Source organism: Euphorbia lathyris, chromosome 2 (assembly GCF_963576675.1).
Source record: "Euphorbia lathyris chromosome 2, ddEupLath1.1, whole genome shotgun sequence".
NCBI lineage: Eukaryota > Viridiplantae > Streptophyta > Magnoliopsida > Malpighiales > Euphorbiaceae > Euphorbia > Euphorbia lathyris.
In genome coordinates this window covers 6529740-6547495 of record NC_088911.1, presented here as the reverse complement: position 1 = coordinate 6547495, position 17756 = coordinate 6529740, and the positions used below count along the sequence as shown (strand labels likewise).

The window sequence follows — 17756 nt, the reverse complement described above, 5'->3', positions numbered from 1 at the left end:
GGCTAAATCCTTGTATTTACTTTAGTTAGAGTAGGTTAATCATTAGCCGTCCTTTTAGATTCTCCTTCTAGCCTCTTTTTGCATTATAAATAAAAAGGCAAAATGTGTATGCTCTTTTTTGGATAAATTATATTGGACATTTTAACATGTTTTACATTTTAGTGTACTGTCAACTATAGTCAATCTAATATATCACTAATTTTTGTATGGATTTTTTAATGAAAGTGGGATTCACCTATCTTCTTTAACCATGTATTTCCATCTTTATTTTTTCTTTTCTTCATTTTTTAAGCATCGTTTCTCTAACTCTCATCTCTTTCTCTAATTCTTCCTTTCTCTCTATACTATTACTGCTTAAGGCTCTTTTACGTGGTTTATGAATTGAAACTGAAATAAATCAGAACTAAATGCATTCCACATGCTTTCCGCACTAAATTAACAAAACTAATATGAATATCTTAACAAAACAAAATCACAACCCATGATAAAAATTACCAAAACCAATATGAACATCTTAACAAAACAAAATCACAACCCATGGTAAAAATTACCAAAACCAATATGAAAAAGCATAAAAATCTCAACTCTAAGAAATTGAAGTAGAATTAGTTGAAATTGAAGTAGAATTAGTTGAAGAAATTAAGTTAATCTCAATTTTAATCTATATTGCAAACAAATTTAACACATAAAACACAAATTTTTTGCATTAATCAGTAAAGCACAACCCTAGAGTGAATAATGCAGAACCCATATGGAAGATCTCAAATTTTTTTATTTCCAACAAAGATATCAATAGAAAGAATTAAACCAACTGAATTTAGATATGCCTAAAAGAATTTCGAACCATATGAACCTACTAAAACGCATCAATTTTGCATTAAATCTTACACAATTTACCATGGAAAAAACGAGTTGCACGAAACAAAAACAAAGTCATTTCAGAAATTTAGGAAGGAATCCAAGATAAGTTAATGATTAGTGATGTGGCAGGTTGATGGGTCATTTTATCTATTGTACACTTAAGTGAAAAGTTACTATAAGGATGTAAAGTTTTCTTTACAAAAATTAAAATTGTATACCAAAGTGTGAAAATATGATAAATATTGTAAATCACGTTTCTAATTTACCCCCTTTTTTTTTGGTAGATCGAATCTTTAATCTTTGGAGACTCCTAAATTTGGTTCAAAAAGCTAATTGATTTTTTGAAGTTACAGAATGTTCGTTAGCTCTCTAAACTTATTTAAAGTATCTATTGACTATATAAATTTATTTAAATTAATCTATTCACCTACAATGGTCACATTATTCTTTGAGATTAATGTAAATGCAGTCGGTTACCGTTACTGCTCTTTGCTGGTTCGACTCTACTGTTTTGGCTGCGAAAACTAATGAGCTCATATGTTCAAGTGATGTGCTTTTGGTTGAGGCCTTTACTTACAACATGTGGCTTGCACAATGTGTTGTCTGAATCGGATTTACAACTACAGTAGAACCTCTATATAGGAATACTCTATATTAGAATAACCTCCTAATTGTTATACAAAAGTTTGGTCCCAAGTGCTGAGAGTCTTTGTTATACCAACCTCTATATAGAAATAACCTCCCAATTGTTATACAAATAGTCCGGTCCCAAGTGTATTCCTATATAGAGGTTTTACTGTAGTTTATCAAGCAATACCTGGTGCTTTGGTATCTAGTTTGCCTTTTGGTTTAGTTATAAATGATTGTAAATCCATATTAAATGATTTAAGGAATTGTTTTCTCAATTTTGTCAAATGTTCAACGAATATTACTATTCATATCCTTACTAGAACGATGGCTTCTATGGACGTCTATCCCTCGTGCTTTCCTTTTTTAATGCTTTGAGTTGCCCTTCTCAATATATTCTTTTTTCTTAAAAAAATAAAATACAAATAAATATGGTTTTGCCGAGATGTATCTATACTTTTTTTTTTTTTTTTTTACAAAAACAACTCTATAGTTTGTAAAATTTTACAGTTTTTTACTTTGTCAAATTTGACCGATAACAACCTCAAAATGAAATTTTTTAAGAATTAAAATTATTTAGTATCATATTTACTATGGAACCATATTTCTAATTTTTCAAAATCATCAATTTTGAAATTCTCTATCTAAACATTAACTTTCTCTATCATAAAAAAAACACCTAAATGACCTCAAATCTAAAAAGTTAAAGAATGAAAATTGAATAAAATATTATGCAACTCTTGAAAATTTTCATTTTGAGGTCATTATCGACCAAATTATGATAACGTAAACCCAAATGCAAAACACATGATTGCGTTTGCAAAAAGAAATACCACAGATACCCATCTGTAAATCGACGAAACACAAAACATCTGCTTATAATTAACCCAAAAAAATCCAACAATATTAATGAAAACATTCTTAAAAAAAGAGAATTTTACATAAAAAAAAAGTTTTAGAAAGAAGTATTAACATAAATTAATCATTTTAATAATTTTTCTAAATATTTATTAATTTGGTGAAAAACCTTAAACATATAATAAAAAGGGTAAATAATTTATTAGTCCCCATATTTTTACCTAACACACTGTTTAGTCCCCCTGTTTTGAAAAGCACATTACAAGGTCCCCACCTTTTGTCAATTGTATTAACCATTTCATCCTTTTATCTATTTTTTTAAAAAAATTTTAACTGTTAAATTTGGCATAAACAGAGAGACAGAAAATAACAGAGTAACATGATCATTTTGTATCGTACCATGGCTATCCTGAAACCTAAGAAATATTCTGTTAAAAATCTAAAAAAATAGAAAGAAAGATCAGAGTTAATATTGACAAAAGATAAGGATCTTATAATGTGTTTTTTAAAATAGGGAGACCAAACAGTGTGTTAAGTAAAAATGAAGAGACTAATAAATTATTTACCCTAATAAAAAAGAAGGGAAAATTAGTAGCTTATCAGACTCAGGACTGTTCAGTTTTATAATTCAGACAAGTACCAATTAAATATTTAAAATTTTAGAGGTAAACAATCAATATTACATTCCATAAACATGAAATAACTATCAACAATTACTACCAATAATAGCAACTCTAACCTAAAATTGGAGTGGGTTAAAGATGATCCTTAGAGATAAGGATCAACAACTGTTTCTCAATTCTAGTAGAACAAATAAAAAAGAAAATCAAACGGACACTAACTACGGCCGATGCTTATATTTTCGGAACTGACAAGGCTAAGCCGGTAATGACTGGAGAATGGGAGAATTAAAATCCATCATGTAGACAGTGGCAATACATAATTTTATGATGATTTTAATTTTTTTATTGGCAGCATCTAATGATTAAAACCATTCAGTAAGATGTATTTTATTTAACAAAATGATTAATTTAACATGTAAAATACAACATTATTATCTAAACATTCTTATTAAACCTTGTTGACCCTCAATTTTAAAGCTTTGCTATGGGATATCCAGGCAGATCTAACCGAGCAGGAAGTCTTAAATCTTCCCATTCTTCATCATCCACTTTTGAAAAGTATTGCTCAACCATATCATCACTTATCAGCTCCAATTTTGAAGGTTCCCACTAAATTTATAATGGACAAAAAATACCAAATGAATTAGAGAAATGATTTTTAAAAAAATGTGTACCACTAAAGCCTTGTACTGTTATGCAAAAGAAAACTATGGCTATAATATATAATAGTGAAAAGTACGAAAAACAAAAAATGCACCTGGTTTGCATAATATGCGAATAGAGGTATGTGGTTTAAAAGTTTGCAAATAGAAATGTGTGGTATGTTTTATTTACAAAACAAAGTATTACAAATTACACCGATCACAACTAAAGGGTATTTTTAATTTAAAAAAATTATTTTGACATCTCGGCAAAGTATAGCCCCCTCAAAACACATCTCCCTAAATCGAAACCATAATTCATATGGTATACATTTTATGTTTTTTTTACTAATTTAATAGTTTATGAACTAAATTGATATTTAAATTCATTTTACACGGATGCAATTCGATTTTGAGGGTTTGTGTTTTGTCAATATAAATGTAATTTAAAAAAAAATAAAAATGCTTTTAATTGTCATGAAAACTTGTAATTTCAAATAATTTGTTTTGTAAAAAGAACATACCAGGTAGCTCTATTTGCAAATAGGGCAATCCACCGGTTTCTTTTTTTTTTTTTACTTTACCCTATATTTTATATATATATATTTATATAAAAGGATAAAGGTACAAAAATTTCCCTAATATTAACATACCAAGATTATGTCATGTCCAAATTGGAACAATTTTTAAGCCTGAAAAATGGTACATGGAGCAATTTTGGACTCATCATAAATTTAACAACCTGGCTCAATACTATATGGATATTGTCCACCTTGGTCCAAACCCAACCCCTTGGGTTTCATGGCTTTAAAACGTGTCTACATATATTAGATTCCCACTTTACTAATAAGCCCCGGACACTCCCTCTCCATTTCCGATGTGGGATTCAGTTCATTCCTATCCCGTCACCATCTCTTAGGGCCGCTCTTTGCTCAGACTTTTTACCCAAGTGCCATCCACTCCGGACCGGGTTATTACAGACCCATACTCTTAACTGGGTCCAAAAGCGGAGGCAAGGGAGCACAGCGGGGTTTCGGTGCACTTCTGCCCACATGATCAACTACTTATAGAGGTAGTTATGGGGTGGTTAAGCCCCTGCACACCCCTCAATCTTCTTCTCTGAGGGTGCTGATTGATTGCATCCCGACAGATGATAAGTTATACATCGTTTTATTTTTGGCTCCTGCTTAGGCCAGAACATCGTCGTTTTGACCTGGGTATGGGCAAAAAATTTTTAAGCCCAACACATATATGCTAGGTTTATCTTTCGAAGCAGTCAAAAGCTGACTCCGCCATTGTTTGGCTCAAAATTGCTCCACATTATAAACGTTGAGAATAAAAGTTCATAATTTCTCATATTAGGAGTATATTTGCACTTTCTAAAACGTTAGGCAAATTTAGACTTTACCCCAATTTTTATTTTTTTTAAAGGTGGAGGGATAAAGAAAGTACCTTTGGGTTCTTATCCTTGTCCAAAAGTATAGCTCTGCAACCCTGCATTAGAGCCTTGGTTGTCAGATTGATTAGCGAAAAAAATGGAGATGATAAATGTTTTTGTGTTTACTCAGTTTAACCTCAAAGAAATCCTTGCTAAGTTTTCCCTGCATGACGTGGCAAACCATTCTGTACTCACGAACAAGGCATTGACCTACACCTTGAAGCCTTCCTTCCCTAATCTGAAACACCATTAGCTTAATCAAACTTTATATTTCAATATCCCAGCAGATCCAGTTGAGTTCTTCCATGATGTAAACATTTGACTACTCTTTCCCACCATAAAAATTGGATAAATTACACACATAGTCATTAAACTTCAAAATCAAATATAAAAGTCCCTGATGAAAGTAAACGACCTTAAAATAACCGTTGACGACCTCAAAATGGAAAAATCCGGGAACTAAAGTTGTTTAGAACCACAAAATCGATTTTCCAAATCACCATTTCTCTTACCTAACCAAACAACATCTAAATGAAGAGGTGGACAGTGGCACCCCTATGCCCTCTTGCCTCTGCATATGGGCCCAAATAAGAATCACGTTTTATGGGTTTTATTAGCTAGGCCCAAAATTGATTTGTGTACTATTATTTGGATCCAAAATTGCTCCAAATTTGAAACGTTAAAAACAAAAATTTATCAATTTTTACTATAGGAGTATATATGCACTTTCCCAAAATGTTAAGACAAATTTGGACCTGATTCCTATGAAAAATGATTGCTCAACTTCAAAATTTTCAGGTCCATCAAGCCTAGGAGACTAAAGGCAATTACTATAGAAAGTTTATTAGCAATACTACACTCCCATTTGGAAACATAAGTAATAATGAAAAGATTTAGACTGGAAGATTCAGTACTTAGGAAGCATCGACACTTCTAGAAGGTTAACATACGAGTGTCGGACACCCGGGACACTCCGGGACACGCACCCAACACTCCAAACAAGCGTCCCCTCTTTTTTTTCAAATGGAGACACTTCGGGAACACTTCTTGGACACTTTGGGATATGAATTCTAAGTTAATTAAGTAGAATATAGGGGTACATTTTAATAATTTTACAAAAAAGAGGTATTGACATATACAAAAAAAAACTCTAATAAAAAAAAAAAGAAATCAAAATTTAAAGAAAAGAACATAGCAACCGTCTTTGTTTTGGTAGTTTAAATAGTTTGAAGTATTAAATGTTTCTTTTTGAAGAATTAATGACTTATTAGGGATGTTATTTATGATAATATAATGACTAATGGATGTTATTTATCATATATATACATATAAATTTGGCATCGCAACCGTACTGAGTACTCGTGTCGGTGCTTCCTAGTTCAGTACTAATAATGCAGCACAAATTTAGAAGGATGACAAATTAATGGTTCACTGTGTGAATTGAAAATGATTAAAGTCCCCGTAATTCTTTTATATTTTCATTTTCTTTTTGACAAAGAGGTAAAGAATAAATAAGTAAAAGAAAGTGTTCAAAAGCAGTAAAAAGAATCCCTTACAGATCTAAGAGAAATCTTAAGACTTGTTGGAGAAGCCTTCTTAAGTGACTGAATTGTAGTAGCGACCCAAGCATCATCTTTCTTCTTGCGTTCTTTCTCCTGCACAAATGTGGGAGGTTAATTCATAGTAATAATTTAGATCATGGCAGGAAAATTTCACTGATCATCCTTAAATTGTTGTTAGTGCTCATCAATATCCTTAGTCATATATTTGTTAAAGGCGCACACTTGAGGAACACGAGGCATAGAAAATAATAAAAAATATATATACTCTTTTACTAGTTAAAGTATAAACCAAAAAACACACTTGTGACCACACAAACAAAACAAAACCACGTAAAAACATAATACTAAATCATAAATGTTAAAAGCACCAAGTTAAGTTCATACTTCATAGAGACATTAACAATATACTTAATGTCTTAACCTAAGTACCTCACTAATGCTGCTAAACTAATAACCTTCACCGTCACTTGATATTCTTCTGTTTGTTCTTCTGCGTCTGTCACAGTTTCTGTTTGAGTGGAGTGGAGGAGACTCTTCTTTACGTGACTGCTCTTAATCTCTCTCTCGTCTTTCTATATTTAGTTATGTCTCTTGATATTCTTATTCAGACCGCGCCTTGATTCAGGCTCCAAGGCGCACAAGGCGAGAGCCTTTTAAACAGGATCTTGCTTTCTACAATCAAGGCTCACTACCTTGAGCCTTTAACAACTATGCTTAGAGTCTTTATATTCTCTTAGTACTAATTGTATTGTACTTTCACATCTTATGAACAAAATGCTCAGATTAAAATCAAATATAGAAAAGGCAATTTTTCCATTAACAATGTAAGAAAACATTTATATAAGCCTCATTTACAAAGTGATGATTAAATATCTATTGTTGTATAGTACTATATGCTGATAGGAAAGATATCAAAGATAACGAAATCCACATCAGGAACTTACAAGAGCAGATAAAATATGTTCAACTGATCTCTGGGAGAAACATTTATCAATTACATCCAACCTGAAACGAAGTAATATTAAAAATGAAGAGCAAAGAAACATAAAGCAATGCTAGGCTGCAACTCAACAAAAAAATGATTAGAATTAAGAAATTAAAACAGAAAAAGCATTTTCAAAGTGAATTTCGTAAGAGTGTGCACAGAATGATCAACAACAACAACAACAACAACAACAAAGCCTTAGTCCCGAAATGATTCGGGGTCAGCTAACATGAACCATCATATAAAACCGTGAAAATCAAGTTGTGTCAGCGACACAGATTCGCTCCCTCCACTCCGTCCTATCCACTACCATATTTTCCTCAATTCCCAATAAACTCATATCACTCTCGATCACCCTCCTCCAAGTTTGCTTAGGTCTTCCCCTACCCCTCACCACTACATCCCTTTGCCACTCTTCGGTTCTCCTAGCCGGCGCATCAAGCGCTCTACGTCTCACATGGCCAAACCACCTTAGTCGGTTTTCTCTCATTTTATTCTCAATAGATGTGACCCCTACTTTTGTCCTAATTATTTCATTACGCACCCGGTCCTTTCTCGTGTGACCACACATCCATCTCAACATACGCATCTCCGCCACCGACATCTTATGGATGTGGCAGTGTTTCACTGCCCAACACTCCGTACCATATAACAATGCTGGTCTAATTGCCGTCCGGTAGAATTTTCCCTTCAATCTATTAGGCATGCCGGGATCACAAAGGAAACCCGTAGCACTCTTCCACTTCGACCAACCAGCTTTAATCCTATGAGCAACATCTCCATCTACTTCTCCATCCGTTTGGATAATAGATCCTAAATACCGGAAGCAATCCGAGGCCTGAACAACTCTCCCATCTAGGGTGATTGTCCCTGCCTCCCTACTCCTACGGCCGCTAAACTTACACTCCAAATATTCTGTCTTACTTCGACTCAACTTAAAGCCTCTAGATTCTAGAGTTTGCCTCCATAGTTCCAACTTCATCTCCACTCCTTTCGTCTCATCAACCAACACAATATCATCTATACCATCTTGAAGTGAACTTGTTAGTTCATCCATAACGATGGCAAAAAGAAATGGGCTTAGTGCGGAACCTTGATGCACTCCAATCGTAATAGGAAACTCTTCAGTGCACAAAATGATCGATGAACAATAATGACAGTTACTGTTTAGTAGTACAAGTCTACAGCCCTCTTCTTTCAGAGGCATACTGATTTATTATTCAACAAGCGTGATGAAAATTGCATACTTTTATGGACTGTCACAATACATAAACAATATAGAGAGTCTCTACAACAACAATTTCTTACCTACAATTCCTTTCATGGATTTAAAAGGAATATTATAATTTATCAATAAATAACGAACTATACTTGCAGCTGGCTATCCAATACATACATTATTGACCACATAGGGAAAAATAATGGGATCTTTTACAATCCATGTGAACAATCAAAGAGTGCCCCATAAAGTGAACACAATCAGGAAAAATAATGCTTAAAAAAAAAAATTAACCTGTGATAGGCACTTTGATCTTTCAAATTTGGCTGCTGAGAGTATTCATTAATTACATTTGAAATGGTAGCGGAATTACTCGAATCTACTTTCTGCAATGCTTCTTCTAGGAGAGGCAACTTCTGTAAAACAGAAAAAAAAAACAATTTCAAGAGGGAAAATAAACACAAAACAAACACCTAGAAGTTAAAGTATTTGTTTGTACTTCAGCATACTGTACAAGTCCATGAAATTGAATGTCTACTTAAAACTTATCAAGTGTAAACTATAGCATAACCTCAAGTTCAATATTTTTAAGTTTACTAGCTTATGGCGTTTTAGTACACATTCTAAAGATGTTAACAATGTTTAACATAAAGATTGAACCAAAAAGGAAAATTTCCCATGAGCAACTTATTTTAAGCTCATAAAGAAATGTCAGAACCTCATATGATCTTAAATTAGCCAGCAGCATGACATGTCAATATGAAAAGAATGACGTTTTACTCCACAACGTACAGACCATCAGAACATGTTGACCAATGTTCTTGAAGAAAAGTTATTTCAACATTCTTCTATGAACAGGCAAGAATTAGTATTGAAAAATCCAATAGATGAATGATATACCACTGACGGGACAAAATGAGTTGCAAGGCCACATGCAAGCATTTCAGCACCATCCAACCTTGCACCAGTAAGACCAATGTATTCACCTATATATAACCAAAAGAATGCACGAGATCAAATTTTACACTTTTGAATTCATAAGGAAATGAAAACTAACAAGTACAGGAATTGTAGTTATTAGCTTAAGAGTCATGCAAGTTAACATACATTTGCATTCAACATCTTAAAAACCATTTTGATTTCAATTGACAATAGGAAAACATGAGAAAATAAATATGGTAAAAAAAAAAAAGGCGGCCTGGTTGCACTACGCGTCCCCGCTGAGCGAGGGTCCGGGGAGGGGTCCCACAACAAGGGTGTACTGGGGCCAATTTATTTGGCAAGAGGCCGCTCCTAAGACTCGAACCCGTGACCTCTTGGTCACACGACAACAACGTTTACCGTTTCGCCAAGGCTAGAATAAAGCATGCTAAAGTGTAATCAGGTTTAGTTTCAACCATTTATCTCTCTATTTCTGTTGTTTTTAAAATACTAGCCACTTATTGTTGTTTGATAATATTCACAAACTTAAATCTTTCTACTCTCTATGTGTATGCATTCACTTAGATATACAAGGGTTGTAGCCAACATGTTGTGGATGCCGCTCGTGGGAAGGCAGAACCATCAACACCGTTAAGGAGATATTCGACTTCTGCTAGCTGCCCAAACTTGACTTTCTTAATTACTTTCTTTGTTTACTTTTCTGTATGTCCAACAGTGTGATATTTGTAAACACTTTAAGTCGTCCAGTTCAGCCTCTGGCAGTTTGCTACAACTTCTCAAGATGCCAGAACTGGTTTGCAAAGAACAATCAATGGACTTTATCAACTGGGTTACCCAAATCCAAGGGCTTTGAAGCGATTATGAAGTGGTGGACAGGCTGAGCAAATATGGCCATTTCATTGCCCTGAAGAATCTTTACAGGGGTAAGAGCATCGCTTAAGTATTTGTTTCTATGGCCTTCTAAGTCTACAGATGATAACAGGGATCCAATATTTGCTCGCAAGTTCCGGCAGGAGTTGTTCAAGGTACAAGGAACTCGACTTCAGCTTAGCTCTGCTTATCATCCTAAACTTGCTGGGTGAACGTATATAATGTGATGTGTACAGTTGTAGTCATTAATATCGGTAGTAGTTAGCATTTATTTCCTTTTCCTAGTTAGACACCGATTCTCTGTATAAATACCCAGACCTTTTTCATAATCAACATTGAGAATTCTTCTTACCACCAACCTCCTGCTGTTCTCACCACCTTCCAATCAACTGCCCGTGCTCCGATCGGCCGATTTCATTCCGACCGAAGAGTGAAGCACACGCGCTGACCATCTCCGATTGACATCTTTTGCTTCGTCTCGTTATCCCGGCCTGCATGTCCACTTTATTTCTGCTTATGGAAACTTTTTTCCGATGGAGGTCAATCTCTTTTTGGTTCCTTTTTGCTTTTGTTACTGGTGATCGGATTTATGTTTTGAGTTGTTGCACATCACATCATTATATTGTATTCTTTTGCTTGCTGTGTTTATGTTTATTATTTGCCAATATGACTGACGAAAAGAAGAATGAAGCTACCAAAACCATAGTTAGTAGCATTGTGACCATATCTCCTAAGATCACCGATCATAAACTGACTGGTCCAACTATATTGATTGGTCCAAAACCATTAAAATATATATGCGTAGTATAAAAAAAGACTCATCACTTGACTGATGATCCGAATACAAATGATGTTTGTCTGTTTCTCGAAATCAAGAACTCTATTGATACGACAATTGTTAGAATGTCAAACAACTTATGGACTACTTGCAATATTTATATGCTTGAAAGGGTACCACTTGCTTATTTGATACTTATAGTCGTTCTACACCACTGATCGCCAAAGTCAATCTGCTCAGGATTACTATATGCAGGTGAAGGAATTTTCGAGCAGCTGAATGAATTGCTACCTTTGAGCATTTATATCAAAGTGCTGCAAGCACAACGAGAACAAATGTTTGTTCTTCGCTTTTTATGTGGACTTGACTCTAATTTTAAGGGGTTACTTTTCCATTCCTTTCTAGCGCCACCATTCCTGATGCTGAAGAGACTCTTACTTGTGTTTTGCGAAGTGGATCGGTTCTTTCCCACTCCTGTTGTTCCTGGAGTAAGAGTGCAAGTCGGGCCCGAGGATGTAGCATCATTAGTGGCAACTTGAGCAGACCGATTCCTCAAAGCCTTTGCTTTGAGTATCAGACAAATACGCTTGGTAAAACCTGACTCATGACAATAATAACACTCAATTATTCTGCTTCCTTCGGTCGGACCTTTGGTGAGTAGTACCCTTAGCCGGACTTCTATAAGAGTGGCCAGATGTATTCTTGTCACTGAAGAGAGCACTAGAAGCAGGAACAATAGGGTGGCTAAAAGAACCAGCCCAATTCGCAAAACACAAGTAAGAGCTTCTTCAGCATTAGGAATGGTGGCACGAGAAAGGATCTGAAAAGTAACACCCTAAAAATCAAAGCCAAGTCCACATAAAAAGCAGAGAACAAACATTTGTTTCCATTGAGCTTGTAGCACTTTGATATCAGTGTTCAAAGTAGCAATTCATTCGGCTGCAGAATTGACTTTGGTGATTAGTGGTATAAAATAATTTATAAGTATCACATAAGTGAGAGACATTACCCTTTCTAGCATATAAATATCGCAAATAGTCCATAAATTGTTTGACATACTCACAATGACGAACCGTACCAACAATTGACGTATCAATACAGTTCTTCATTCCGAACAAGCATCATCTGCCATCCAATCCTCATTATCTGTCTTCGGATCATCAGTTAAGTGATGAGTCTTCATGGTACTATGCAGATATATCTTATTGGTTTTGGACCAATCAATATAGTTGGACACGGTCAGTTTATGATCGGTGATCTTAGGAGATACCGTCATAATGCTACTAACAACAGTTTTGCTAGCTTCATTTTTCTTTACGCCAGTCATATTGCCAAATAATAACCACAAACACAGCAAGCAAACGATAATTCAATATATTGATGTGCAACAACGAACAGTAGTTTGTAGAATTTGTCCAAAGATGCCCTTTGGGGTTGGGGATTGGATGTTTTTCAAGCTTTGATCCCATAAGCAACATCTAGTAGTTTGTAGAATTTGTCCAAAGATGCTCGCTCACTCCTACGGTTATATTAGGTTTTGACAAATGTTGGTATTGTTGCTTGTCGCCTTCAATTGCTCATTTCATCCATCCAAGATCCACCCGGTCTTCCATGTTGTTGCCAATCATGTGATTACAAAGAGCTCCCACGCAAGCTTGAGATTGATGGAGTAGAGTCCTTCCTGAATGCATCCTAGCTACTCGTGTGATCCAAAAGCACATAGATTCCATTGTTTGGTGGTTGGTTAAGTGGAGTTTGAAGGATGCTGCTGAAACCTCTTGGGGGATGAGTTCACCATCAGCAGCGAATTTCCACATTTCAGTCTTGAGGACGAGACTCCTTCGGGAGGGTGTGGTAATGATAAGGAATCTGAAAATGGGCCTCGCGATGCTATACTTCACCCCATGAATGATTGCCACAGGCTTGGAAAGTCTACACTAAGAGAAAGAAATTTGATCCATGACAGTTTGCTAAGTTGTCACAATATGAGCTGGCACATAAAGTTGGGTAGTTAGTGAGGTGGGGCAGGAAAAACTATTTTGGCAGTTATGTTCTGCTCTAGCATAGGCTCTACTCTTTTGGGGAAGAGACCGAATGCATCATTCCCAAAGGGGTTGAGGGTATATTCTATGTCCATTTACAATTCTTGTCTTCATAAGCTAATCATTTCCTTCAGCAATAAAGCCCATAATTCCTTATGGTGTGCCATAATTGTTTCACTATTGCTTTCTCGTGTATTATTTTACTTTCCTGTTTTATTATTGTATTGTCTCCTGCCAGACAATGTATTGAACGACATAAATATTTCGTGAACTTTTTACCTAAAATCACAAAGTTCAAATCCTGGCATAGATTCATGAACTTTTTACCTAAAATCGCAGAGTTCAAATCCTGGCATAAAAGCTCTTAAGAGACATAGGCCCAGATGGATGGTTAAGGTAAGACATATCAAATGAAAACTGAAACTCCACATATAAAAAGGGCTAACAGCAACAACATCCAAATTGACATATAAGAACAAATTGGATTGAACCTATAAGGGCCATATCACAAACTACTTGAAGAAATTGGTCTTTCACTTTTATCTCCAGATATCAAATAACCAGCATATATGGGGTAAGTCAAGGTTAAAGATGGTATTACCAAAAAATCCAGGAAGTCTTGATAAGAAATATGAGGCGCCTATATCTGGGAAAAGTCCAAGAGCTGTTTCAGGCATGGCAAAAACCTGAAAAATTCCCCCAAAAAAAGACAATTACTAAGTTACTAAACAAGTTCTCTTGGACTTACATTGAATGTGATCACATAAATACGCACAACAATACAAAACTTTCATTGCAAATCCACTGTTAGGAAAAAGAAAATTAGACTATTAAAATGTTAGTCGCATAAATGCCCATTTCTAAGAGACGTAAGAAGAACTCCCTATTGCAGCAAACCTAGATCAAAATGAAAAGACTACCGAATTCTCTGTTGCAACACGAAAGCTTCCATGCATTGAAACTCCAGCACCACCTCCCATGACAATTCCATTCAGGATTGAAACCTTCACAATAATCAGATAATAAATTAAAGAAGCTAATTGCAAAAATTTCTTGAATGAAATAATTAGCCACCTGGGGTTTGGTGTAAGTCGCCATCACATAGTTCAAAATAAACTCCTTCCCAAAGTACCTGGCACCTGATCTCCAACTACCTGATGCATTAAACATTAAGTACTTTGTATCAGCTAAGTTTCTCTAAGTCTATGAAACCATAATACAAAGAAGGTTCCTTAAGGTTTTGGACTATTAGTCTTCGGTGTTATGAATAACATTGATAAACTAAAACAGTTAAAATGTAATGAAAGAAAAACACCCATACCTTCTTCACCAATATCACGAACCACGGCAGAAACATCACCACCTGCACAAAATGCTCTTCCGTTACCCTGTTTGGGAAAAGACACTAATGACTAAAAGATAAGTCACAAAATATGCAAGTATGGTAGGATTCCATTTTTATTTGGCATATAAATCATCAAATTTTGAAATGGGGTCATAAATTAAAACCTTGAGAACAATCAACTTGATATTATGATCCTTCTCATAAGCAAGGAAAAGCTCCAACAGCCGAGAAACCTACAATTTGACAAAATAACTGATGTGATTAGGTTTGAAAATCAATAAGAATAATAACAAAAAGGCTTAAACTAGAATTAAAAGTTTGGGAGCGAAAACCATATGACTGGAAAGGGCATTCAACTGTTTAGGTCTGTTTAGTGTCAAGATTCTTGCAAACAAGTTTTCCTCTACCAGAATCTGCAAGAGAGAAAGAAAGAAAATATAAATAGATTAATAGAAAGAGCATGGAGATTTTCCAATATTCTCAACTAATAGATAAAACATTAATTTTCGAAATCAATCCCCATTGAATATATGACTATACTTCAATTTCACTGTTAAAATGGATGAAGAAGCTTCAATTCAAATTATCATTCATAAATTAAGAGCATCAACCTAACACCTCAAAGTTTTCTCACTTCCGTACCTCAATAAAAAAAACAGAGATAATCAGAAGGGAATGGAGATATATAGACCTGATCTTGCTGGCCTTTGGCTGAGTTGAAGGAAGCCATGGATTTCGTATAAGATTCTTCTAGGGAAGAGTGTACAATTTCGATTCAACTCTGGCAGTCCTGCACCAGAAAAGGCATACACCACTTGTGTATGCTGGAAATAGAGATGATAGCTTAGCTAGGGTGCTTAAGTTCAGCAGATGGCGGTAAAATTGACCAGAAATGGAGAAGGGCGGAGAGAGAGTCGGCGTCGCGGCGGTGAAATCCCGGAGCACAGCCACACAGGGACAGAGCGGAAGAGCAATTTTATCTCTAAGATGATAAAACACAAAATTCAATTATTTTATTTTATTTCAATAAAATCATTTAATTCCGTTTTATTTCAAAAGGTTTTTTTTTTATGAAAATTATTTCAATAGGTTAACAAATTATTAATGCCTTTAATTGCATCATTTAAAAAACATTGAAATTATATGCTTTTGTTAAGGGTGGCAACAGGACAATAGCAAGGATGCATTCCGCATTCCACCCCAATATTTTTAACGGTAGTTTTAGGAAATTCCTAAAAAAGTTTATATATATTCTTTAAAATAGTTGGAATCACTTTATTTAAGTTAAAAACAAAACTTCAATGACTTTATATTGGAATAATATTAATTTGGCTCTCTAAACTAAAGTTTGAAAGTCAATTAGAATTTTAAACTATTAAAATTATTAATCAGATCTTTAAATTAAATAAAAATTATCAATTGAATCTTTATCCTAAGTAAAAAATATCATTGAATCTTCATTAACAATCATTCAACTGAATAGTTTTAAATTAGCTTCTCCATACTCTTAGACAATATATAGATCATTACAGTCAATATCAACTGGTTACAACTTTTGATTTTAGGATAAAGTTAGGGCTCAATTGATAATTTTTACTTGAATCTGACTAATAATTTTAATAGTTTGGAAGTTTTAATTTAAAAAGTCAAATAAATATTATGCATTTTATATTTTATTGAAACAAAATAAATTTTAATTACATTTTTGAAACTCGGTCAAAATTTGAATTATCATCGATATAATTTACTTGTAACGTCTAATGTTGACTAACTAGATTACTTTTAGATATTATTAGAAAACATAGTAGTTATTTTCTTACCATGTTTGCAATTGCATATGATTAAGGGATATTCAAATTCACCCTAATATTTTTTAGAAAATGCAAATTTACATTTGACGTTTGAAATAGTACGATTTTACTCCTAATTGTAATACCCAAATTATATATATTTAAGTTAATTGCTAAAATAAATTAGTTAGAAAGAGTTAAAGTTAAAGTATAATTACTTTTGGGTAATTTTTAAAAGATATTATAAATATAGGACTAATATGGAAATAAGTTTCATTTTCATTCCTCACCCTTCATATACCTCATTCTTCCTCATTTCTTCACCATTTTTGGCGTTCTTTATACCGAAACGAAGCTCTCAACTCCAGCTACAAGTGCATGTAAGTTTTATGATGAGATTTTGAGTTTTTAAAAATCATTTAGAGAGAGAAAATTCGTCACTTTTGCTATTCTCTCTATTTCTCGGTCCTATGTTCATTATTTTGAAATTCTAACACCAAAAATGGACTCAGGGGGTCGATTTACCTATGGATACACTAGCTTTTGATGCATGTAAGGAGTTTTGAGGTGTAATCGGAGCTACACCGGAAAAAGTAAGAAATCTAACCAAAGTTTAATCTTCCGGTTGATTTTGGGTGTTTTGAGAGTGATTCTAGACTCCTGGAATCATAAGAAACAAAATGGTATAATTAGTTTCTCAAAACAACCAACTTTAATTTTTCCGATGGTGGATCCCGACCACCGGTGATATTTTCCGGTGACATACGAAATAAGGGCAAAAAAAATATTTGGTTAACTTCAGAATGTTTTAAATATTATTTGGAGCAACATTAATTCTTGAACTTTGGCCAAATTCCTTACCGTTTAATCTCTATAAATTACAAAAGTATATAGTTTGGTGAAATTAAGGAAAATAATTAAGTTGGGTTAAAAATAATTTTTGGATCCTCATTTAAATAAAAATTCAGAATATATAATTTTAAAAATAAGGGTTGAAGGAAGATTGGACTAAGCATAATTAATTAATTATGCTCTTAAGATTATTGGTTAGTTAATTTGATTGATATAGATATTATGAAAATGGATTATAAATATATATGTTTATATGTTGTTTGATGATGAGTAATTTTGGAAGTAAAGTATTAGAATTACTGACAGTTATAGAACTGTCGGAT

General features: G+C 34.0%; 1 protein-coding gene across 1 annotated transcript; it reads right to left on the bottom strand.

Moving 5' to 3' along the window:
• Positions 1-3328: 3328 nt before the first annotated feature.
• On the bottom strand, positions 3329-15807 carry LOC136220936 (3-hydroxyisobutyryl-CoA hydrolase 1-like). The gene is made up of 14 exons (XM_066008792.1): positions 15483-15807; positions 15124-15204; positions 14956-15024; positions 14768-14834; positions 14521-14600; positions 14367-14450; positions 14048-14132; positions 9715-9800; positions 9109-9230; positions 7555-7615; positions 6605-6703; positions 5185-5286; positions 5063-5104; positions 3329-3578 (listed from the first exon to the last, which is right to left on the bottom strand). The coding sequence occupies exons 1-14, from the start codon at positions 15519-15521 to the stop codon at positions 3441-3443; spliced, it is 1155 nt and encodes a 384-aa protein (XP_065864864.1). The 5' UTR covers positions 15522-15807; the 3' UTR covers positions 3329-3440.
• Between the last annotated feature and the right edge of the window lie 1949 nt (positions 15808-17756).